At 43.8% G+C, this 24,606-nt stretch overlaps 1 protein-coding gene across 6 annotated transcripts in view; it reads right to left on the minus strand.

The window, feature by feature from the left end:
* ATG7 (autophagy related 7) overlaps positions 1 to 24,606 on the minus strand; it is a 263,868-nt gene that overhangs the window by 133,487 nt on the left and 105,775 nt on the right. For 5 of the 6 annotated variants that reach the window (XM_077822265.1, XM_077822266.1, XM_077822270.1 and 2 more), the window contains one exon: positions 5,238 to 5,360. In XM_077822265.1, coding sequence (XP_077678391.1) covers positions 5,238 to 5,360 — 123 coding nt within the window. Of the gene's footprint in view, positions 1 to 5,237; positions 5,361 to 21,351; positions 21,846 to 24,606 lie in introns of those variants that run through there. The other variant, XM_077822268.1, reaches the window with a different exon arrangement.

Below are 24,606 nucleotides of genomic sequence, written 5' to 3' on the forward strand. Positions count from 1 at the left end.
TGCCCATCAGTTCTATATGGGAGTCAATGTCTGCTTTTCTGAAGTCCAGGGTCCATATTTCGCTACTCTCCTTCCCTCCTTTTGTGAGGATCCTGAACTCAACTGCTGCCCAGGCTGCCACCCACTTCTACTTCCCCTACCAATTCTTCCCTGTTCGTAAGCAGCAGGTCAAGAGGAGAATGGCCCCTGGTTGATTCCTCCAGGTAGTTGCACCAGGAAGTTGTCCCCAACACTCTCCAAAAACCTACTGGATTGTCTGTGCACTGCTGTATTGCTCTCCCAGCAGATGTCAGGGTGACTGAAGTCCCCCATTAGAACCAGGGCCTGTGTTCTGGAAACTTCAGTTAATTGTCTGAAGAAAGCCTCGTCTACCTCATCCTCCTGGTCCAGTGGTCTATAGGACACGCCCACCACGACATCACCCTTGTTGCTCTCACTTCTAATCTTAACCCAAAGAGACTCAACAGGCTTTTCTCTAGTTTCGTACTGCAGTTCTGAGCAATCATACCACTCTCTTACATACAGTGCAACTCATCCACCTTTCCTCCCCTGCCTGTCCTTCCTGAACAGTTTCTACCCATCCATGACAGTGCTACAGTCATGTGAGCTACCCTAGCAAGTCTCTGTTATTCCAATCACATCAGTTCTTTGACTGTGCCAGGACTTCCAATTCTTCCTGCTTGTTTCCCAGGGTTCTTGCATTCATATACATGCACCTAAGATAGCTAGCCAATTGCCCTGCTTTCTCAGTATGAATCAGGAGGCCCCCTGCCCGTTGCACCCTCTTCCTTGCGTTTCCTCCCGGTATCCCAATTCCCCACTTACCTCAGGATTTAGGTCACTGTCCCCCGGCGAACCTAGTTTAAAGCTCTCCTCACTAGGTTAGGAAGCCTGCCTGCGAAGATACTCTTCCCTCTCTTCATTAGGTGGATCCTATCTCTTTCTAGCAATCCTTCTTCACGATTGAGGAATCCAAAGCCCTCTCTCCAACTCCATCTGCGTAACCATGCATTTACCGCCACAATTCAATGGTCCCTACCTGGGCCTTTTCCTTCAACAGGGAAGATGGATGAGAACACAACTTGCACCTCCAAATCTTTTATCTTTCTTCCCAGAGCCACGTAGTCTGCAGTGACCCACTCAAGGTCATTCTTGGCAGTGTCACTGGTGCCCATATAGAGAAGTAGGAAGGGGTAGCAGTCCGAGGGCTTGATCAGTCTCGGTAGACGCTCCATCATATCCTGAATTCTAGCTCCAGGCAAGCAGCACACTTCTCAAGTCTCTCAGTCTGGTCGGCAGATGGATGACTCTGTCCCCTTTAGGAGGGAGTCCCCGACCACCACCACCCATCTCCTCCTCTTGGGAGTGGTGGTTGTGGAACACGCATCCCTAGGACAATGCATCTCATGCCTTCTGGTCGATGGGGTCTCCTTTTGATCCTTTCCCTCAGATGGCTCTTCCAAATCATTAGCTGCAGTACTACCTGTGCAGAGCGCCTGAAAATGGTTTCTTACCACTGTCTGCATAAGGGGTACATGGGTTCTCCTCATTCTCCTTCTGGAGGTCACATGCTGCCAATTTTATTCCGCATTCTGCGCTGCCCTCTCTGATTCTTCAACATGTTGTGCCTCCAGAACCAAACGCTGACTTCTGTCCAGAAAGTCTTCATTTTCTCTGATGTAACGCAAGGTTGATACTTGTGTCTCTAGTCCTTTAACCTTCTTTTCCAATATGGAGACCAGTTTGCACTTTGTACAGATGAAGTCACTTCTATCCTCTGGGAGAAAGACAAACATGACATCCTGTACAGATCACAACAGCTGATCAGCTGTTGAGACTTTGGAAAAAAAAGTGGTTGTTTATCCATAGTTTGAAAATTATTACAATATTTTTCGTCCATTCATAAAACTCAAAAACTATTTCCTATTAAGATTTCAAACTTGTTTATACATTAATCCTCAATTGCAACTGTGGCAATGGACTAACTTTACCAAGGAAGGAAGGAAAATCTTTTTAGTTATTAAAAGCTGATTTTTATGGTCTCCAGTACCATATAGTATCTAACAAAACTTCCATGAGAAGTCTAATGAGTCCTGGAAGATAAGCAGCCCTGTAACAGGAGCAATCATATATGTATAGTTACGAGTGAGAAGATATTTATGTAAATTAAGTTCTGTAACTCACAGGAAAAAACCCTAACACACATATCTTACAATATACAAAATTTTTCATTTAGTCTTGTCTTGTATACAGTCATATCAAATATAAGACTACCTGGAGTCAATCTAAAAATAATATTTACATGTAATAATCATGCAAACACATATGAAGATTAGGATAGCACAGTCTCCCCAAAAGGTAGCTCAGCAATAACCATGCCCCTCAGTGAGCCTCATAAATCATCAGGCAATGCTCCCCAGAACAAGTTATATCAGCCTTGTTGTTCAAGTAAACTGACCTCAGACAAACAGTTTCCACAGGCGGGTCATTAAGGGTAAAAAACATTAACAGAAATAGTAACACAAACTCAGTTGTGCACATTCTGTAAAGCAATTTTTACAAAACCTTGTACTCTGAAAAAAGATCCTTTCTTATTATCATGAAAGTGTCAGCAGTGGCAAAAATGCAACAAAGAGAGCATTATAATACAGGAGGAATTACAAATCAAAGAAAGGTGTTAGCAGTTATTTCTCCAGGTAAACAGGCTCTAAGTTCTAATTTTCAGCCTGTTGGACCCTCTTTTTCATGAACATTCTGATTTCATTGGGGTAACAGAAACACAGTTTTGACCACCACAAGCCACAGAGGTTCTCATAAAATACAGGAGATCTTATTTATTCCAAAGTTTAGCAATTCTAATTTTATCCAAGAATTTCTGTTGTCTCTCAAAAGGAGCGGGAAGTAATCAGGAAAAGTTTATTTGCATGTACAGTACTGTGGTACTTGAGCTGATTGTAACATCTGCAACGCTTTTACATCATAAACTAATTTTCATGCCAGCAACCTCAATGCACCTACTATATAAAATGGAGCTTATGGAAATCTAGGCTTAATAAATTTAACTTTCCATACTGTAATTCCAGTGATGTCAAAGTTAAGCACATGTATAAGTCTTTGCAGAATCTGGGCCCTAATCAGTAAGCAATGGGAATTACTGCAGTGCAATGGATTGTTCATTGAGATCACACTGGCTCCCCATGAATAAATGATATCTGTACTGACGTATGGGCAAAACCATAATGCTAAGATTCTTCCATTCTGAACAGCAAGATTTCTAGCGCAAATATGAGGACAATATGGAAAACAGGATTCAGTCATGGTTCTTCATGAGATTAATAGGGTTAAACTGAGCTCTGTATCTGATAGTATCATGTCATAAATAGAAACAATGAATGTAAAATAGCACTTTAAAAAAGTCTCACCTGTAAGAGAATTTTTTAAAAATTCAATACGCCAGACAACAGTCCAGAATAAGAATTAAAGGTGTGGCCTATGCTGAGTCACTCTTTTTGCTCAGAAGAGAAACACACACAAATAACATTTTTAAAAATCTGTTTTTTTTTATTTTTCCTTTCATGAAAAGGGTCTGTTTATATAATTCATGCCAACATTAGGCACTGAGGAGACTTTTTAAAGTTCACTAACTGAAATAAAAAATTAATACTACTTTAATTATTGCATACAATTTAATATACTATCACAGTTTTTGGATTAATCATTCTGCTGGAAGAAGCTATTAGTTCTTTATGCCAGAAAATATTGATATTACGTAATTACTCTGAAATGCAATAACAAAAACCAGTTTTTAAAATCTGTGAGTTACAGTTCATGTTATGCTCCATATTATTAAATGTTTATGCATTTAATCTACTCTGCTGCCCACACATTTTTAATCAGATACTTTCTGCTTTTATAATAATCTCCCAATTTAAGTGAAAATTATAGTTATAGATGTATGAAGTTGTAAACTGCCTCAACTTCATAGTAATCTGTATCACTCTATATAATTTTGCAGATTATAGAATATCCACAAACTGACAAGTGGAAACACCTGAATACATTCTGAAACTTGCAGACGATACTCATGGACTAATAAATGTGAAAGGATACATTCTAAATCAATTCAAATACTATTCCCTTTAATGATGTCATTAGAGCCACACAGTCTTCTAAGCAAACTGAAAAAATTACTGATGTATGGCAATTAGACCAAGGCATCACCACTATTGTGCTAATAAGTAGCATCTGAAAAACTGTACGGTGCTTGTTTCGCTTTGTTGGATCCTATCATTGCAAGTAATGATTTCTGGGGGGTTAACAATCTGATTTAATAAACCATCAGGTATTACATGGTTTCTTGTCTCCAGCATCTGCTGCAATTATTTCAAAAGGTTAAAACATAAGACCAAGAGCCAAGTCATCATTATCCCAGCAAACTTGTTAAGCAAAACTGATGAGCCATTTCCAGCTGAAAAAACAGCTAAAACCTTTTATACAGGCTACAATAACTGAATAATCACTTCTTACAGCCAACCTTAAAAACATTCATGTGGTATTACTATACCATACTGCAAGATTAATTATAGATGTACAACAGTATAGACATTTATAGGCATCAAAAGGGTCACCAATCATCAAAACAACACACTGTTCAGAACTTTTATCTGTCTGATTTTAAGTGGCACACAGTCAAAATTTTATAGATCTTTATCCACTGCATTTTCCCATAAGCCAAAAAGTGTCTCATTTTTTCTTGGTCACTATGATAGTAGTGGCATATTTTCCACAACCCCCATAACAAAATAGAACTTAACTTTTGATTGACTTAAGAGACAACTGATTTCTTTAGGAAGGATCACACATTGACACTACTCACTAGGCAGCTACTTTTTCTTACAATTAACTTCCCCAAAAACTCAAGGAGAAATGTGGTTATTTTTCCTCTAACAGAAGTCTAATTGGCTGTGAACATATATATTGTACTATAGGTCTTGTGATCTTAGAAGAACTGGTTATCTCACTCTTGCAAGGGTATTTATGACCCTGTAACCCTAAGATGTTATATTGTTATCTCACTGCACAGTGTGACACGCACAAATGATTTTGTGAACAAAATGTCACTGATGAATTCTAACAGTGAATCATTTGCTCCCATGTTTATAAAGCTGAATATTAAGGATGAGGTACCTTTTGCCATTATGTGTTTAGTCTCTAAAGTCTGAAGTGTATTTTCTTACCTCAGCATCTTGAGTTTCCTGATGTAATAAAGTCAGACCTGTTAGATCTTCTAAGAAGGAATGTGAGGAATTAAAAACTTTTGCAAGGAAATTAAACCCCTCTCTTTCATACTGGTCAAGGACCTGTGAAGTAAACAGACAGAAAAGGATATAAAGATAACATGTAAAAGGTTTACTATTATTCATTGCTACATATAGTCTATGAAATAAAGGGCAAGCTTTTTGCACACCCATACAATTATTGTGCAGTGGCTAATGAAGAAAATCACAGTGGGGTAGGGATGAGGAGAAGCATTGACAGTATTACAAACATTTTCATACCATTGCAGAGAATCTTTCATTTCAGAACTACCCATACAAGAAATGCCAATAAAAAAAGTTGTATTCTCCTTTAAAATCATGCAGGAAAATTTTGCAGATTCTGTAGAACCTGGTGGAAACCTCCATTACACTTTATTTGTTCTGTTTTGTATGTCGTGTGCAACTGGGACCAGATTTTTAGCCATCGCAACAGAGTGTACATGTCATTCCTTTGACAAGAGTTCTATTTTACATAGGATTTTTAATTTCCTAATGATATGACTTTTTAATCACATACTACAGAAAATTACTATATTTCTTCCTATATCTGATATACATACATAGCATATACCATTTCTCTCACATATTTTTTTCCTGTCCATTTTGAAAAGTCCTCCCAATCACCACATCTTAAGTAAAATGCTAAGCACTTTTGGATAAGAAACAAGAGAATGACGCAAAGCTGAAATGTTTAGTAAAAAATTATCCTGTTATGTACTGTTCATATTCCACTTTTCAATGTTTTTGTGGTGAAACAACTGGAAACTGTACTGTTAACTCCTATGAATCACATTCACTCTGCTTCAGAAGGTAGGTAGCTTCCCCTAAACCTGAAGTAGCTCATTCTCCCTGGATTGCAAAAGAAGCTGGAAGTGCTGCAGCTAGTACTCTTTAATAATCACTAAATAGATTCAACTAAGTGAGACTCAATGTGAGTGATTATATTTTGTTTTATTTTAAATGAAGCATCCATTCAATGCTCCTAGTATATGTACTATTAAAAAAATGTACAACTCAGAAAAGAAGTCCTTCTTGCCCAACCACTTAAAATAAACCAAAATCACCTCTTACCCCTCTTCAATAACTTCATTCTTTTCTAATCCAACCCCTCCTCAAAAGCCTAGGAGCACAAACAGGCCTTGCATTGCTGTAGCAGAAATTGTGGGAACTTGCACAAACTGTCAGCATTCATCATTAGAGATGCAGCAAAACATGTCTACAGGGCTTTCCCATACTGTACTCTAGAACTTCCGGCAAACTGCCCCAGGGGAATCTAATAGTTTTCAGCTGACCGCACTATAAGTTTAATTGGCTAAGGAGCCTGGGAGATTGACTCAAATCTTATTGTTAGATGTTCATTTAGCAGCACAAGTAGCTACTGCATACTTAGGTTTCCAAGTATTACAGACAATTATGAAAGAATAAAAAATATTTTATATTAAAGAGGAGGAAAGCTGGTGCAAAAATCAAAGAGTTAAACAGTTCTGGAGGTGGTACTTTTGGAGATGAACTGAAATGGAAATCTCTGAATGCTGACATCAATAATCTCTTAACAGCATTAATCTGAAGGACGGACAAATAAATGGATACAACAGAATGAAGAATTAAGCTTTTTCTTAAATCAAGCCATACACATTTAAACACTGAGACGTTAATAGCACTATATGTTCTAGTAGGAAATCTGGAGAAACTGTTATTAATACTCCAGAGATGTATTCCATCATACCAGGGGTTTTGTGTTTTCTCTTCAGTGCATAGGTCTGTGTGAGAAGTTAATCTGAGTAAGAAGACAACTGCTTACAAATGTACAAGTATTCCTTTCTTACATAATGATCTTTTCAAAATTCACTCCTTAGAAAGCAAAACAACACTATTAGCTAAGTGCTCACAATGTATACGAAGAGAATTGGGAAATAGCCTTCCATTTGAGATGTGCCTTTCTTAACATTATCTAGCATATACTGCAATACCTTTTCAAACTACTCTTTGAATATACATATATATATTTTAATGACTATTCTCCATTCCAAAAGTCTATTAAAAACAAGCAGATGTGCAGCAGTTTCTTGCATCTGGCTCTTCGTGAAACACTGCATATAGAAGTCAATTTATAAACTTGAACTGCTTTCAGACATGTTGTCTGCAGAGTTATCATCATTATCCAATATGTGTTGTTATTAATTTACTTTGTTGGAACCACAATACAAAGTTTATATGACATCTCTTTAAAGATATAGGCCAAATTATATTCATGGTATGTAAAAGCAACACACAGTCCACTTGCCATAAACTGAAAAATTAGCATTATCCTGAAAAGTTAGAAGCATCTCAAATACAAAGCAGATGATAACATAACATATTGGTCCTTGCCCACAGTTAAAATTTGAAGGATGTACACTACTTCTGGATAATCAAATGTCAAGGAAGTGGAAAAAGGTAATACAGGCTCAAGTGACAAAGTATTAATAAAAGTGGCAAAGAGTCCTGTGGCAATATGTCTGTTAGTTTATAAGGTGCCACAGGACTCTGCCGCTTTTACAGATCCAGACTAACACAGCTACCCCTCTGATATTAATAAAAGGATACTCTCAAGGGTTAAATCAGTTTTTAAATCATGTGTATTTTCTTTTGTTACTACTAACAACTTGGAAGCTATAAACAAGTAGTTACACATGTCAAATCCCTGGTACAATCTTTGTCCCCCTGCTGCTTCCTCTTGCCCTCAGTGAAATACAGCACCAGCCTAATTTCCCTCTCCCAAGTTCTGTTAACTTCTACCCTCCTAAACCCAGACAACATTAGATCCTAGCCAAATGCCCATCTCCAAAGTTCCCAGGAATTGTGACTCAACTCAGATTTGAACCTTTCCTGCTGCTGCTTCCCTCCTGGGCCCAGTATCATTCCTTCAGCAGCCATAGTTCTGTATTATTTATTACCTGCTTTATTTCAAGTATGCTTCTATGCCCTTTTATATTTGCCAGGATAGCTATGCATGAATACTTATGTTTGCATTATGTGCACTTGCAAATGAGCAGCTTGCATGATTGCACTGACATTTTCAGTGCACAGTATTGGTTTTCGATGGATGACCTGGAAGTGGAGGAATTTTTTTGTATGTTGTTGTAATGCTTCTTTGTAATGTGATCATTATGAAAGTTCCAATTAAATGTACTTTTTAAAAAAAGGTCTGTTGATAAAATATGAATATTAATAAAATAAGGTATGTTAATTCATAAAACTATGAGCTTAGGGTATATTATTTTGGGATCTGTTAAACTATAACAGAACCCATTTAAATTGCATACAAATGTTATGCTATTATGACCAAATCTCCTTTTGCTATAAATTGATCTTAAACTTTATTTTTCTAGAGTTGAAACTCAATTCTGTTATACATACACTCTTTCCTGTGAACATATTGATGGCTTCACATGATCCTACGATGATATATTTAGGTTAGGAAGGCAAACATGACATTACAATGTCAGTGTCTTGAAAATCTATAATATCAACCCTAGACAGACATCGCTACTAGAGCACTCTTCTACAAGTCTTGTGGATGAGAGGGAAGCGGTAGACGTGGTATATCTTAACTTTAGTAAAGCTTTTGGTACTGTCTCGCATAACATTCTCATAAACAAACTAGGGAAATGCAACCTAGATGGAACTACTATAAGGTGAGTGCATAACTGGCTGGAAAACCGTTCCCAGAGAGTAGTTATCAGTGGTTCACAGTCATGCTGGAAGGGCATAACGAGTGGGTTCCCACAGGTATCAGTTCTGGGTCCAGTTCTGTTTAATATCTTCATCAATGATTTAGATAATGGCATAGAGAGTACACTTATAAAGTCTGCGGACAATACCAAGCTGGGAGAGGTTTCAAGTGCTTTGGAGGATAGGACTAAAATTCAAAGTGATCTGGACAAACTAGAGAAATGGTCTGAAGTAAATAAGATGAAATTCAATAAGGAGAAATTCAAAGTACTCCACTTAGGGAACGTCTACAGTATGAAATTATTTCAAAATTATTCTATTCGAATTTTTGGAAGCTATTTTATACATTTGGTCTTCTATGTCCCCACTAAAGTGCGTGAATTCGGCGCAGTGCGTCCATAGTACCAAGGCTAGCATCGAATGTCGGAGCGGTGCACTGTGGGTAGCTATCCCATAGTTCCCGCCACCCACTGGAATTCTGGGTTAAGCTCCCAGTGCATTATGGGGCAAAAATATTCTCATGGGTGTTTCTGGGTGTCGTCAGTTGCCCCTCCCTTTGTGAAAGCTATGGCAGACAATCGTTTCGCACCTTTTTGGCGTACAGACGCCATACTGCTTTCAGCAGACGGTGCACCGCTGCTTTCCTGCTACTATGAATCCACTTCTCATTTCCTCTCTACTATCCACTCTTTCTCTTCCTCATCAAACACTTCCGCTGCCAACTCTGCTCAGCCATCGTGAATCGAGCAGCACAGCTTCCGCTGCCAACTCTGGTCCCCCGCTATTGCCGCGCTTCCGAGCTTCTCCATGTTGTCTGTCCTGGGCTCCCGCCTCTGTGAAAGCTACAGAAGACAACCATTTCCTGCCTTTTTTCGGCTACCGTGAACCAAACAGCACTTCTTCCACTGCCACTCTGCTCTCCTACATTTCGTGCCCTTTTTCCAGGATTACCCATGCAGACGCCATAGCCATGGAGCCCAGTCAGATCTCCGCTGCAATTTTGACATTGTAAATACCTTGCACATTATCCAGTAGTATGTGCAGTACCTGCAAAACCAAGCAAGAAAGCAATGACCGCGCGATTACAATAGTGATGAGGACATGGACACAGACGTTCCTAGAAGCACAACATGTGGCGATTGGGAGATCATGGTGGTGCTGGCGCAGATTCATGCCATGGAACAAGGTTTCTGGGCCTGGGAAACAAGCACAGACTGGTGGGATCACACAGTGTTGCAGGTATGGGATGATTCCCAGTGGCTGAGAAACTTTTGTATGTGTAGGGCCACTTTCATGGAACTTTGTGACTTGCTGTCCCCTGCCCTGAAGCGCAGACACCAAAATGAGAGCAGCCCTCACAGTTGAGAAGCGAGTGGCCAAAGCCCTGTAGAAGCTTGCAATGCCCGACAGCTACCGGTCAGTCGGGAATCAGTTTCGAGTGCGCAAATCTACTGTGGGGGCTGCTGTGCTGCAAGTAGCCAATGCAATCATTGGCCAGCTGCTATCAAGGGTAGTGACTTCAGGAAATGTGCGGACTATTGTGGATGGCTTTAATGCGCTGGGGTTCCCTAACTGCAGCGGGGCGATAGACGGAATGCATATATCCCTATCTTAGCCCCGGAACACCGGGGCAGCCAGTACATAAACCACAAGGGGTACCTTTCCATGGTGCTGCAAGCACTGGTGAGTCACAAGGGATGTTTCACCAACGTCAACGTGGGATGGCCGGGAAAGGTACATGATGCTCGCATCGTCAGGAACTCTGGGCTGTTTGAACAGCTGCAGGAAGGAACTTAGTTCCCAGACCAGAAAATTACTGTTGGGGATGTTGAAATGCCAATAGTTATCCCTGGGGACCCAACCTACCCCTTAATGCCATGGCTCATGAAGCCGTACAGAGGCACCCTAGAGAGTAGTAAGGAGCAGTTCAACTATAGGCTGAGCAAGTACAGAATGGTGGTAGAATGTGCTTTTGGACATTTGAAAGCGCGCTGGCGCAGTTTACTGACTCGCTTAGATCTCAGCACAACCAATATTCCAATTGTAATTGCTGCTTGTTGTGTGCTCCACAATATCTGTGAGAGTAAGGGGGAGACATTTATGGAGGGGTGGAAGGTTGAGGTAACTCGCCTAGCAGCCAGTTTCGCACAGCCAGAAAAGAGGGCGCTTAGAAGAGCGCAGCAGGGCACGCTGCAAGTCAGTGAATCTTTGAAAGCCAGTTTCAGGACTGGCCAGGGTACAGTGTGACAGTTCTGTTTGTTTCTCTTAAAGTTACCTGCCCCCTATACATATGAAAGGAAATAAAGTCACAATTGTTTAAAAAACGTTCTTTATTATTTGTTGCACAAAACATTGAGAGAAATCAGAAGCTAGACGGGGGTGGGTGGGTGGGTATTGGGTTGGGGGGTGGAGGAGGAGGGAAGCACAAGTCCAGAAACCAAATCAAAATTTAGGATATGTCAGTTTTCTGCTGCTTGTGCAATCCTCTGGGGTTGACTGTGGGGATCCCCATAGCCTCCCACCCCGACGTGTTCTTGGGCGTCTGGGTGAGGAGGCTATGGAACTTGGGGAGGAGAGAGGGTGGTTATTCAGGGGCTGCAGCTGCAGTCTGTGGTCTTACTGCCTTTCCCGCATTAGAGCCACCATACAGCGGAGCATGTCAGTTTGCTCCCCCTTGAGCTTGACCATAGCATCCTGCCTGCTCTCATCACGCACATTCCTCCTCTCTTCGTATTCATGCAACGCTTTATGCGACTCTGTAACTGTTTGCCTCCACGCATTCAGTTGGGCCCTATCAGTGCGGGAGGACTGCATGAGCTCGGCAAACATGTCATCCCAAATTTGTTTTTTCCGCCTTCTAATCTGAACCAGCCTCTGGGACAGGAGTACATAGGGGCCATGTTGAAACATTTGCACCTGCTGCGGGAGAAGAAAAAGGGAGGGTAGTATTTTAAAACATACATTTTAGAGAACAAAAGGGACACTTTCTCAGTGAAACAGCCAATTCATAGTACACAGCACATGTTCTTTCTGTACAAGGTCTCATTTTTCCTCTTATACTGAAGTGCCTGCCACTTTGGTGTGAGTAAGCCATCACATGTGGCCGCGCAACAGAATTCAGCTTGCAGGCAACCACTGTAAGCCCTAGGGGCACGTGGGGTTCTGTTTCTTCCACATTCATTTCAATGCTTTCAATCTGCTGGGCCCCCTTTCCCATAGCAAGCAATGCCTGGTGGGTTTGCCATATAAAAGGAGGGCCTGCGGGCTCTCTGGGATGATCGCATCACACAACACCCTCCCTCCCCACCGCCCCACACACACTGCATGGCTCCGATGGGACTCTGAGCAGGGGTGAGCCCATTAAACTAAACGCAAACAGCCCAGCGCGGCTGGGTTTCCCCCCATCACGTGGCTCCGATCAAGCTCTCACTCACCAGAAGTGCCTTCTCCAGGGTCATGGTCCGGGAGCATGTCTTGGGAGTGGGGGGAGGCTATTGGCTCCAGCATTAAGAATAGTTCCTGGCTAGGGGGGAAAACAGATTCCCTACTTGCTGCCTGTGTACTGTCCTCCTCCTCCTCTTCTTCGTCCTCCAAAAATTCATCCTCCTCGCTCCATGCTACTCCCTCCTTGCAGGTGTCCACGGACAGTGATGGGGTAGTGGTGGCGTCACCTCCCATAATTGCATGCAGCTCACAGTAGAAGCGGCATGTATGTGGCTGATCCAGAGCGTCCATTTGCCTCCCTGGCTTTTTGGTACACTTGCCTGAGCTCCTTGATTTTTGTACGACACTGCTCTGCGTCTCTTTCCGTCATGGCACTGGAGACTTTACCAAACGTATTTGCGTTTCTTTTTTTGGAACGTAGTTCTGCCATAACAGATTCGTCTCTCCAACATGCAATGAGATCCAGTGCCTCCCGTTTGGACCATGCTGGAGCTCGTCTGCGAATCGGGACTGTGTGGTCTCTTGTGATGGTGGACTCTGCATGATCGTCTGTGATGGTGGACTGTGCTGATGGTCACCTGTGCTGATGGTGACCAAACTGGAAATTCAAAAGTTCCTGGGGCTTTTACTGCCTACCTGGCTAATGCATCAGAGTTGAGAGTGTTGTCCAGAGCGGTCACAAGGGGGCATTCTGGGATAGCTCCCGGAGGCCAATAACGTTGAATTGCATCCACAGTACCTGTAACCCGGAACTGCGATCTTGATTTTAGCGCTACTCCACTTGCCGAGGTGGAGTACAGAAATCAAATTAAAGAGCCCTTTAAACTGAAAAAACTGGTTTGGTCGTGTGGACCAAATCAGTTTTATTTTGAAGTAACTCAGCTAATTCCGAAATAACCACGTACTGTAGACCAGGCCTTAGAAGGAACAATCAGTTGCACACATACAAAATGGGAAATGACTGTCTAGGGAAGGAGTACTGCGGAAAGGGATCTGGGGATCATAGTGGATCACAAGCTAAATGTGAGTCAACACTGTAACACTGTTACAAAAAAAAGCAAACATCATTCAGGGATGTATTAGCAGTAGTATTGTAAGCAAGGCATGAGAAGTAATTCTTCTGCTTTACTCTGCACTGATTAGGTCTCAACTGGAGTATTGTGTCCAGTTCTGGGAACCACATTTCAGGAAAGATGTGGACAAATTGGAGAAAGTCCAGAGAAAAGCAACAAAAAATGATTAAAGGTCTAGAAAACATGACCTATGAGGGAAGATTGAAAAAATTGGGTTTGTTTAGTCTGGAAAACAGAAGACTGAGAGAAAACATGATAACAATTTTCAAGTACATAAAAGGTTATTACAAGAAGGAGAGAGAAGAATTGTTCTTCTTATCCTCTGAGGATAGGACAAGAAGCAATAGGCTTAAATTGCAGCAAGGGAGGTTTAGGTTGGACATAAGGAAAAATTTCTTAACTTTTCAGGCTGATTAAGCACTGGAATAAATTACCTAGGGAGGTTGCGGAATCTCCATCATTGGAGATTTTTAAGAGCAAGTTAGACAAACACCTGTCAAAGATGGTCTAGATCAGGGGCGGGCAAACTTTTTGGCCTGAGGGCCACTTTGGATTTCTGAAATAGTATGGAGGGCCAGTTAGGGGAGGCTGTGCCTCCCCAAACAGCCAGGCATGGCCCAGCCGCTGCCCCCTATCTGATCCCCCCTGCTTCTTGCCACTTGACGCCCCCCCAAGGACTTTTACCCCATCCAACACCCCCTGTTCCCTCTCCCCTGATGGGCCCCCCCAGGACCCCTGCCCCATCCAACCACCCCTTCTCCCTGACCACCCCTGGAACCTCTGCCCCGACTGCCCCCCCGCAGCCCCATCCAACCCCCACCTCCTTCCTGACTGCCTCCCCTGGGACTCCTGCCCCCATTCAAACTCCATTCCCCACCTTCTGACTGCCCCGACCCCTATCCACACCCCCGCTCCCTGACCACCACCCCGAACTCCCCTGCCCTCTATCCAACCCCGCCCTGCTCCCTGCCCCCTTACCGTGCCGCCTGGAGCACCAGTGGCTGGCGGCACTACAGCCGAGCTGCCCAGATCACCAGGACAGGCAGCCACGCCGCCCGACTGGAGCCAACCATGCCACCATGCAGCACAGAGCACCGGGTCAGGCCGAGGCTCTGCAGCTGTGCTGCCCAGCAAAAGCTTGCAGCCCCACCACCCAGAGCATTGCACTGGCAGCGCAGTGAGCAGAGGCTGCGGGGGAGGGGGAACAGCAGGGGTGGGGCCAGGGGTTGAGGGGCTGGGCAGGAGGGTCCCGTGGGCCAGATGTGGTTGCGGGCCATAGTTCGCCCACCTCTGGTATAGATAATACTTAGTCCTGCCATGAGTGCAGGGGACTGGACTAGATGACCTCTCAAGGTCCCTTCCAGTCCTATAATTCTATGATTCATGTAACAGGTCCTAAGATTTTGAACAACAAAACTAAAAAAGAGCTAACAACAAAATATGTTTTAAGTTGAATAGTTCATTGACTACTGGCATATTTCTAGTATTAGAACAGAAAATTAAACTTTACCTTGGACCAAACTAAGAATAGAGTCTATAAGTTTCACAACCCAAGGCACTAGACCAAAAGAAACTGGTAAGTCAAGGAACCTATCATAGAGAATGCCATTGCAACAACTCCATGTCTACTGATCTCAACAGTAGTAGCACCACACAAAGGAAGAAAAATGGTCTTTCTGGTAGGATAGACCTAGACCATTTAAGAATTTATTTATAGGTCAAAGTCAACACCTTAAACTCCACCTGAAATTCCCAGCCCATATTTATTTATTCAATTTATAAACTATCACATGAAAGAGTGCCCATCCCAAGCTCTGGCCATTCTTTAAAACTCTTAAAATAGAATTAATTTTAAATAGACTGACAATTACCCACTCTTAGCACTAGCTGAACTGAAGCAAGAGAGTAACAAAACTTGCATTGCTCACTAAATAAAAACGCACCTCCTCACTCACTCGGCTAACAGCTTCATCTACAGAGTGATTAGGAGGGATGACAGTGCAGAACCTGTTGGTACTCCACAAGAGAGAAACCTCCAAGCTGAAGAGCTATCACCCAACATTGTTCTCTGGGAGCTCTCTGAGAGAAAAGAACAAAGCCATGCAAGAGCAGCCTTATCCACTCCAGCCAGAAACAAGACACTAAACACCTCTTAACCCACAGTGTCAAAAACGTAATAATTGAACATCTGATCTTTATCCATCACCAGAAGATGACTGTCAATCAATGTGACAAGTGTGGTATCTATTTTGTACCCAGGTCAGAACCACAACTGATAAGAATCTAGGAAGTCAGAGGTATCCAGGTACACAAAGTTCTCTTACCACAAACTTGTCCCTAAACTTAACCAAATATGGAAGATTAGATAGTGGTCAATAATGGCTATATTGTCAGCATCAGGAGATACAGAGCCCAAGCACATGCTTTCTCCAGTTAAATGGCACTCTGTCTTTACCTGAAGAAGAATTCTGTATAAGCTCGAAAGCTTTTCTCTCTCACCAACAAAAGTCGGTCCAACAACATTTTAGCTCACCCACCTTGTGTGTCTAATATCCTGGGACCAACACTGCTACAACAACACTTCATACAGTCTTCAAAGGTGTCACTGACAGTTTCCACCACTAAAGGTTCTATAATTCCCACCCACTTGCCTTTGCCAGTCAGGAAGGAAAAAAGACCCAAAACAGAGATTATGGCATGAAGTTCTCCCAGCACATCCATGTTTGAGCTGGGTTGAGCTCAAACATGGAAGACTTAGCATTTGTCCCTTCCAAATATTGTTCTTCCTCCTCAGATACAGTTAGCTGAGGTTTGAACCACATGGATTTTATCCACAAGGCAACCTGAAATTTCATCACCACAAGAGAGCCTTTATAATTAAAAGTTGTACCAGTTTTCTGAACTAAAAATAAATAAGTAAACATTAAACTATAGAAGGGAGAAATGGTAGCAACTGGTATCTGACATAGCATCAGTATCTGATCAACATACACTGTACTACAGAAATGCAATGAGGACATGTTATCCTTATTAGCAGATATCCCAGGCCCTCAGGTGGAAGCATCAGATGTGTTTGTAGCTATAGAACATAATAAGAAAGTAGAAGACAGACTGAGGAAGAAAATTACTCATCCTAAACTCCCATGCCAAAAAACCACACAAGCATACTCTGCAGGTAGTCAGGAATAAATCCAGTCCAGACATCAGCTAATCACAACATAATTCCAAAAAGCATTTCCAGATTAAATAAGTGCCCAATTTGTTGTTGCGTACAAAGGGAATTCTCTCCTGTTTAGCGATGTCCCAAAGGGCAGGAATCCAAAGCTCTATGGTTGGTGTGGTTTTTCTTTTTTGGTTCACTAGAATTATTTCCTTTGCTGCTAATACAGTTCTCAGGACATCAGGATGATTGGTCCGAACAGGACTTTTACTGGAGGACAAATATTTGAGATATGGTATGTACATATACACTTATCTATTAAAATATATTACTGTGACGCTCACCAGGGATACCGAGGGTTGAGAGAGACAGCAGGTGGTGATGAGATGCATCCACTCCCTGAAACCACCAGCCTTTGGCAACACAAGCACTATCTTCCATGCCTCTGCAGGCCCTGCTCTCTGTACAGGAAGTAATAAGCACACACCAACCCCCCGAGTCCTCAGAGCATTCCCTGCTGTTCATAGGTGCTAGAACTAGGAGTGCTGGTAGTGTTACCGTACCCCCTGACTTGGAATGGTTTCCATTTTATACAGGGTTTACAGTTTGGTTCAATGGCTCTCAGCACCCTCACTACAAAAATTTTTAGCGCCCCTGCTGCAGTATGCAGATCATTAGACAAAATTAGAAAGACCAAGGCACAAAACAAGATTAAACTAGCTAGAGATAAAAAGGGTAACAAGAAAACATTCTATAAATATATTAGAAGCAAGAGGAAGACCAAGGGACAGGGTAGGCCCACTACTCAATGACCGGGGGAAAACAATAACAGAAAATGTGGAAATGGCAGAAGTGCTAAATGACTCTGTTTTAGTTTTCACCAAAAGGTTAGTAGTGATTGGACATCTAACATAGTGAATGCCAATGAAAATGAGATAGGATCAGAGGCTAAAATAGGGAAAGAACGAGTTCAAAATTACTTAGATATGTTAGATGTCTTCAGGTCACCAGGGCCTGATGAAATACATCTTAGAATACTCAAGGAGCTGACTGAGGAGATATCTGAGACATCAGCAATTATCTTTGAAAAGTCATGGGAGACAGGAGATATTCCAGAGCATTGAAAAAGGGCAAATATAGCACCCATCTATTAAAGGGGGAATAAGGACAACCCAGGGAATCACAGACCAGTCAGCTTAACTTCAGTACCCAGAAACATAATGGAGCAAATAATTAAACTATCAACGAACACCTAGATGATAATATGGTGATGAGTAACAGCATGGATTTGTCAAGAACAAATCATGCCAAACCAACCCAGTAGCTTTCTTCAACAGGGTAAGAAGCCTTATAGACAGGAGGGAAATGGCAGATGGGGTATATCTTGACTTTAGTAAGGATTTTGATACCATCTTGCATGACCTTCTAATAAACAAACTAGGGAAATATAACCTAGATGGAGCTATTTATAAAGGTGGGTGCATAACTGGCTGGAAAACCATTCCCAGAAAGTAATCAACAGTAGTTCACAGTCATGCTGGATGGGCATACTGAGTGGGGTCCCACAGGGATCAGTTCTGGGTCTGTTCTATCCAATATCTTCATCAATGATTTAGATAATGACAGAGAGTACACTTACAAAGTCTGCAGAAGATACCAAGCTGGGAGGGGTTGCAACTGCTATGGAGGATAGCATTAAAATTCAAAATGATCTGGACAAACTGGAGAAATGGTCTTGAAGAAAACAGAATGAAATTCAGTGAGGACAAATGCAATGTACTCCACTTAGGGTATGTCTACACTACGGAATAAGGTCGAATTTATAGAAGTCGTTTTTTTAGAAATCGGTTTTATATATTCGAGTGTGTGTGTCCCCACAGAAAATGCTCTAAGTGCATTAAGTGCATTAACTCGGCGGAGGGCTTCCACAGTACCGAGGCTAGAATCGACTTCCGGAGTGTTGCACTGTGGGTAGCTATCCCACAGTTCCCGCAGTCTCCGCTGCCCATTGGAATTCTGGGTTGAGATCCCAATGCCTGATGGGGCTAAAACAGTGTCGCAGGTGGTTCTGGGTACATATCGTCAGGCCCCCGTTCCCTCCCTCCCTCCGTGAAAGCAAGGGCAGACAATCGTTTCGCGCCTTTTTTCCCCGAGTTACCTGTGCAGATGCCATACCACGGCAAGCATGGAGCCCACTCACCCTATGTCTCCTGGGTGCTGGCAGACGCGGTACGGCTTTGCTACACAGTAGCAGCAACCCCTTGCCTTGTGGCAGCAGACGGTACAGTACGACTGGTAGCCGTCATCGTCATGTCCGAGGTGCTCCTGGCCACGTCGGCTGGGAGCGCCTGGACAGACATGGGCGCAGGGACTAAATTTGGAGTGACTTGACCAGGTCATTCTCTTTAGTCCTGCAGTCAGTCCTATTGAACCGTCTTATGGTGAGCAGGCAGGCGATACGGATTGCTAGCAGTCGTACTGTACCATTTTCTGCCAGACAGGCAAGAGATGAGGATGGCTAGCAGTCGTACTGTACCATCTTCTGCCAGGCAGGCAAGAGATGAGGATGGCTAGCAGTCGTACTGTACCATCTTCTGCCGAGCAGCCATGAGATGTGGATGGCATGCAGTCCTTCTGCACCGTCTGCTGCCAGCCAAAGATGTAAAAGATAGAAGGAGTGGATCAAAACAAGAAATAGACCAGATTTGTTTTGTACTCATTTGCTTCCCCCCCTCCCCTGTCTAGGGGACTCATTCCTCTAGGTCACACTGCAGTCACTCACAGAGAAGGTGCAGCGAGGTAAATCTAGCCATGTATCAATCAGAGGCCAGGCTAACCTCCTTGTTCCAATAAGAACGATAACTTAGGTGCACCATTTCTTATTGGAACCCTCCGTGAAGCCCTGCCTGAAATACTCCTTGATGTAAAGACACCCCCTTTGTTGATTTTAGCTTCCTGAAGCCAACCCTGTAAGCCGTGTCCTCAGTCGCCCCTCCCTCCGTCAGAGCAACGGCAGACAATCGTTCCGCACCTTTTTTCTGTGCGGACACCTTACCAAGGCAAGCATGGAGGCCGCTCAGCTCACTTTGGCAATTAGGAGCACATTAAACACCACACGCATTATCCAGCAGTATATGCAGCACCGGAACCTGGCAAAGTGATACCGGGCGAGGAGGCGACGTCAGCGCGGTCACGTGAGTGATCAGGACACGGACACAGATTTCTCTGAAAGCATGGGCCCTGCCAATGCATGCATCATCGTGCTAATGGGGCAAGTTCATGCTGTGGAACGCCAATTCTGGGCTCGGGAAACAAGCACAGACTGGTGGGACCGCATAGTGTTGCAGGTCTGGGACGATTCCCAGTGGCTGCGAAACTTTCGCATGTGTAAGGGCACTTTCATGGAACTTTGTGACTTACTTTCCCCTGCCCTGAGGCGCATGAATACCAAGATGAGAGCAGCCCTCACAGTTGAGAAGCGAGTGGCGATAGCCCTGTGGAAGCTTGCAATGCCAGACAGCTACCGGTCAGTTGGGAATCAATTTGGAGTGGGCAAATCTACTGTGGGGGCTGCTGTGATGCAAGTAGCCCACGCAATCAAAGATCTGCTGATATCAAGGGTAGTGACCCTGGGAAATGTGCAGGTCATAGTGGATGGTTTTATTGCAATGGGATTCCCTAACTGTGGTGGGGCCATACACGGAACCCATATCCCTATCTTGGCACTGGAGCACCAAGCCGCTGAGTACATAAACCGCAAGGGGTACTTTTTGACAGTGCTGCAAGCTCTGGTGGATCACAAGGGACGTTTCACCAACATCAACGTGGGATGGCCGGGAAAGGTGCATGACGCTCGCATCTTCAGGAACTCTGGTCTGTTTCAAAAGCTGCAGGAAGGGACTTTATTCCCAGACCAGAAAATAACTGTTGGGGATGTTGAAATGCCTATATGTATCCTTGGGGACCCAGCCTACCCCTTAATGCCATGGCTCATGAAGCCGTACACAGGCAGCCTGGACAGTAGTCAGGAGCTGTTCAACTACAGACTGAGCAAGTGCAGAATGGTGGTAGAATGTGCATTTGGACGTTTAAAGGCGCGCTGGCGCGGTTTACTGACTCGCTTAGACCTCAGCGAAACCAATATTCCCACTGTTATTACTGCTTGCTGTGTGCTCCACAATATCTGAGAGTAAGGGGGAAGACGTTTATGGCGGGGTGGGAGGTTGAGGCAAATCGCCTGGCTGCTGGTTACGCACAGCCAGACACCAGGGCGGTTAGAAGAGCACAGGAGGGCGCGGTACGCATCAGAGAAGCTTTGAAAACCAGTTTCATGACTGGCCAGGCTACGGTGTGAAAGTTCTGTTTGTTTCTCCTTGATGAAACCCCCCGCCCCTTGGTTCACTCTACTTCCCTGTAAGCTAACCACCCGCCCCTCCTCCCTTCAATCACCGCTTGCAGAGGCAATAAAGTCATTGTTGCTTCACATTCATGCATTCTTTATTCATTCATCACCCAAATAGGGGGATGACTACCAAGGTAGCCCAGGAGGGGTGGTGGAGGAGGGAAGGAAAATGCCACGCAGCACTTTAAGCACAGCACTTTAAAAGTTTACAACTTTAAAATTTATTGAATGACAGCCTTCTTCTTTTTGGGCAATCCTCTGTGGTGGAGTGGCTGGTTGGCCGGAGGCCCCCCCACCGCGTTCTTGGGCATCTGGGTGTGGAGGCTATGGAATTTGGGGAGGAGGGCGGTTGGTTACACAGGGGCTGTAGTGGCAGTCTGTGCTCCAGCTGCCTTTGCTGCAGCTCAACCATACATGGAGCATACTGGTTTGGTCCTCCAGCAGCCTCAGCATTGAATCCTGCCTCCTCTTATCACACTGCCGCCACATTTGAGCTTCAGCCCTCTCTTCAGCCCGCCACTTACTCTCTTCAGCCCGCCACCTCTCCTCCCGGTCATTTTGTGCTTTCCTGCACTCTGACATTATTTGCCTCCACGCATTCGTCTGTGCTCTGTCAGTGTGGGAGGACAGCATGAGCTCGGAGAACATTTCATCGCGAGTGCGTTTTTTTTTCTTTCTAAGCTTCACTAGCCTCTGGGAAGGAGAAGATCCTGTGATCATTGAAACACATGCAGCTGGTGGAGAAAAAAAAAGGGACAGCGGTATTTAAAAAGACACATTTTATAAAACAGTGGCTACACTCTTTCAGGGTAATCCTTGCTGTTAACATTACATACATAGCACATGTGCTTTCGTTACAAGGTCGCATTTTGCCTCCCCCCACCGCGTGGCTACCCCCTCAACCTTCCCCCTTCCCTGTGGCTAACAGCGGGGAACTTTTCTGTTTAGCCACAGGCAAACAGCCCAGCAGGAATGGGCTCCTCTGAGTGTCCCCTGAAGAAAAACACTCTATTTCAACCAGGTGACCATGAATTATATCTCACTCTCCTGAGGATAACACAGAGAGATAAAGAACGGATGTTGTTTGAATGCCAGCAAACATACACTACAATGCTTTGTTCTACAATGATTCCCGAGTACGTGTTACTGGCCTGGAGTGGTAAAGTGTCCTACCATGAAGGACGCAATAAGGCTGCCCTCCCCAGAAACCTTTTGCAAAGGCTTTAGGACTACATCTAGGAGAACCGCGAATGCCAGGGCAAAGTAATCCTTTCACATGCTTGCTTTTAAACCATGTATAGTATTTTAAAAGGTACACTCACCAGAGGTCCCTTCTCCGCCTGCTGGGTCCAGGAGGCAGCCTTGGGTGGGTTCGGGGGGTACTGGCTCCAGGTCCAGGGGGAGAAACAGTTCCTGGCTGTCGGGAAAACTGGTTTCTCCGCTTGCTTGCTGTGAGCTATCTACAACCTCATCATCATCATCATCATCATCTTCTTCTTCTTCTTCGTCCCCAAAAGCTGCTTCCGTATTGCCTCCATCTCCACTGAAGGAGTCAAACAACACGGCTAGGGTAGTGGTGGCTGAACCCCCTAAAATGGCATGCAGCTCATCATAGAAGCAGCATGTTTGGGGCTCTGACCCAGAGCGGCTGTTCGCCTCTCTGGTTTTCTGGTAGGCTTGCCTCAGCTCCTTCAGTTTCACGCGGCACTGCTTCGGGTCCCTGTTATGGCCTCTGTCCTTCATGCCCTGGGAGATTTTGACAAAGGTTTTGGCATCTCGAAAACTGGAACGGAGTTCTGATAGCACGGATTCCTCTCCCCAAACAGCGATCAGATCCCATACCTCCCGTTCGGTCCATGCTGGAGCTCTTTTGTGATTCTGGGACTCCATCATGGTCACCTGTGCTGATGAGCTCTGCATGGTCACCTGCAGCTTGCCACGCTGGCCAAACAGGAAATGAGATTCAAAAGTTCGTGGTTCTTTTCCTGTCTACCTGGCCAGTGCATCTGAGTTGAGAGTGCTGTCCAGAGCGGTCAATGGAGCACTCTGGGATAGCTCCCGAAGGCCAATAGCATCGAATTGTGTCCACAGTACCCCAAATTCGAGCCGGCAACGTCGATTTAAGCGCTAATCCACTTGTCAGGGGTGGAGTAAGGAAATCGATTTTAAGAGCCCTTTAAGTCGAAATAAAGGGCTTCATTGTGTGGACGGGTGCAGGTTTACATCTATTTAACGCTGCTAAATTCGACCTAAAGTCCTAGTGTAGACCAGGGCTTAGGAAGGAACAATCAGTTGCACACAAACAAAATGGGAAATGACTCCCTAGGAAGGAGTCCTGCAGAAAGGGATCTGGGGGTTATAAAGGAACAAGCTAAATATTAGTCACTGTTGAAAAAAAAAAAAACATTTTGTTTGCTGCTGCAGCAAAAAAGAAAACATTATTCTGGGATGTATTAGCAGGACTGTGGTAAGCAAGACACAGGAAATAATTCTTCCACTCTACTCCACACTGATTAGGCCTCAACCGGAGCATCGTGTTCAGTTCTGGGTGCCACATTTCAGGAAAGATGCGCAAAAATTGGAGCAAGTCCAGAGAAGAGCAACAAAATTATTAAAGGTCTAGAAAATATAACCTAAGAGGGAAGATTGACAAAATTGGGTTTGTTTAGTCTGGAGAAGAGAAAACTGAAAGGGGACATGGTAACAGTTTTCAAGTACATAAAAGGTTGTTACAAGGAACAGGGAGAAAAATTATTCTCCTCAACCTCTGAGGACAGTACATGAAGCAATGAGCTTAGATTGCAGCAAGAGAGGTTTAGGCTGGACATCAGAAAAAACTTCCTGTCCAGGTGGTTAAGCACTGGAATAAACTGCGTAGGGAGGTTGTGGAATCTGTATCGTTGCATATTTTTAAGAGCAGGTTAGACAAACACTTGTCAGGGATGGTTTGGATAATACTTAGTCCTGCCATGAATGTAGGGGACTGAGTTAGATGACCTCTCAAGGTCCCTTCCAGCCCTACAATTCAATGATTAGCCACGGAATACTCACGGTATTACCAGGCCTGCTGTTCCTACAGGAACAGTATCCACCAGCTTGTAAGAGTCAACGCAGGATCATCATTTTGTTTAACACCAGAGCACTCAGATATATTTATAGTGAAAACAAGTATTAGTTTATTATCAAAGAATTTAAATGATAGTGAGTAATAGCTCTTGGTTACATATAAAACAAATGGTTACATATAAAACAAACTCATAACATACTTTCTAGAGACTAAACTTAACTAACAGGCTAACCTCCTGTCAAAAGAAGTTTATCTCACGCAAAGTTCCCTTGAGCATTATCAGCCAAGCCCGGCTGAGATCCCACTTCCATGAAACAAATTCACTGTCCATTTACTCCCTAAGTGAGGGATGCCAGGGTGTCTTCTTTATTCACCCACCAAATATTACAGAGTAAACTTTTGAAGTGCCCCTCAACTTATGTTTCTGC

The sequence above is a fragment of the Eretmochelys imbricata genome, chromosome 7, assembly GCF_965152235.1.
Source record: "Eretmochelys imbricata isolate rEreImb1 chromosome 7, rEreImb1.hap1, whole genome shotgun sequence".
Lineage (NCBI taxonomy): Eukaryota > Metazoa > Chordata > Testudines > Cheloniidae > Eretmochelys > Eretmochelys imbricata.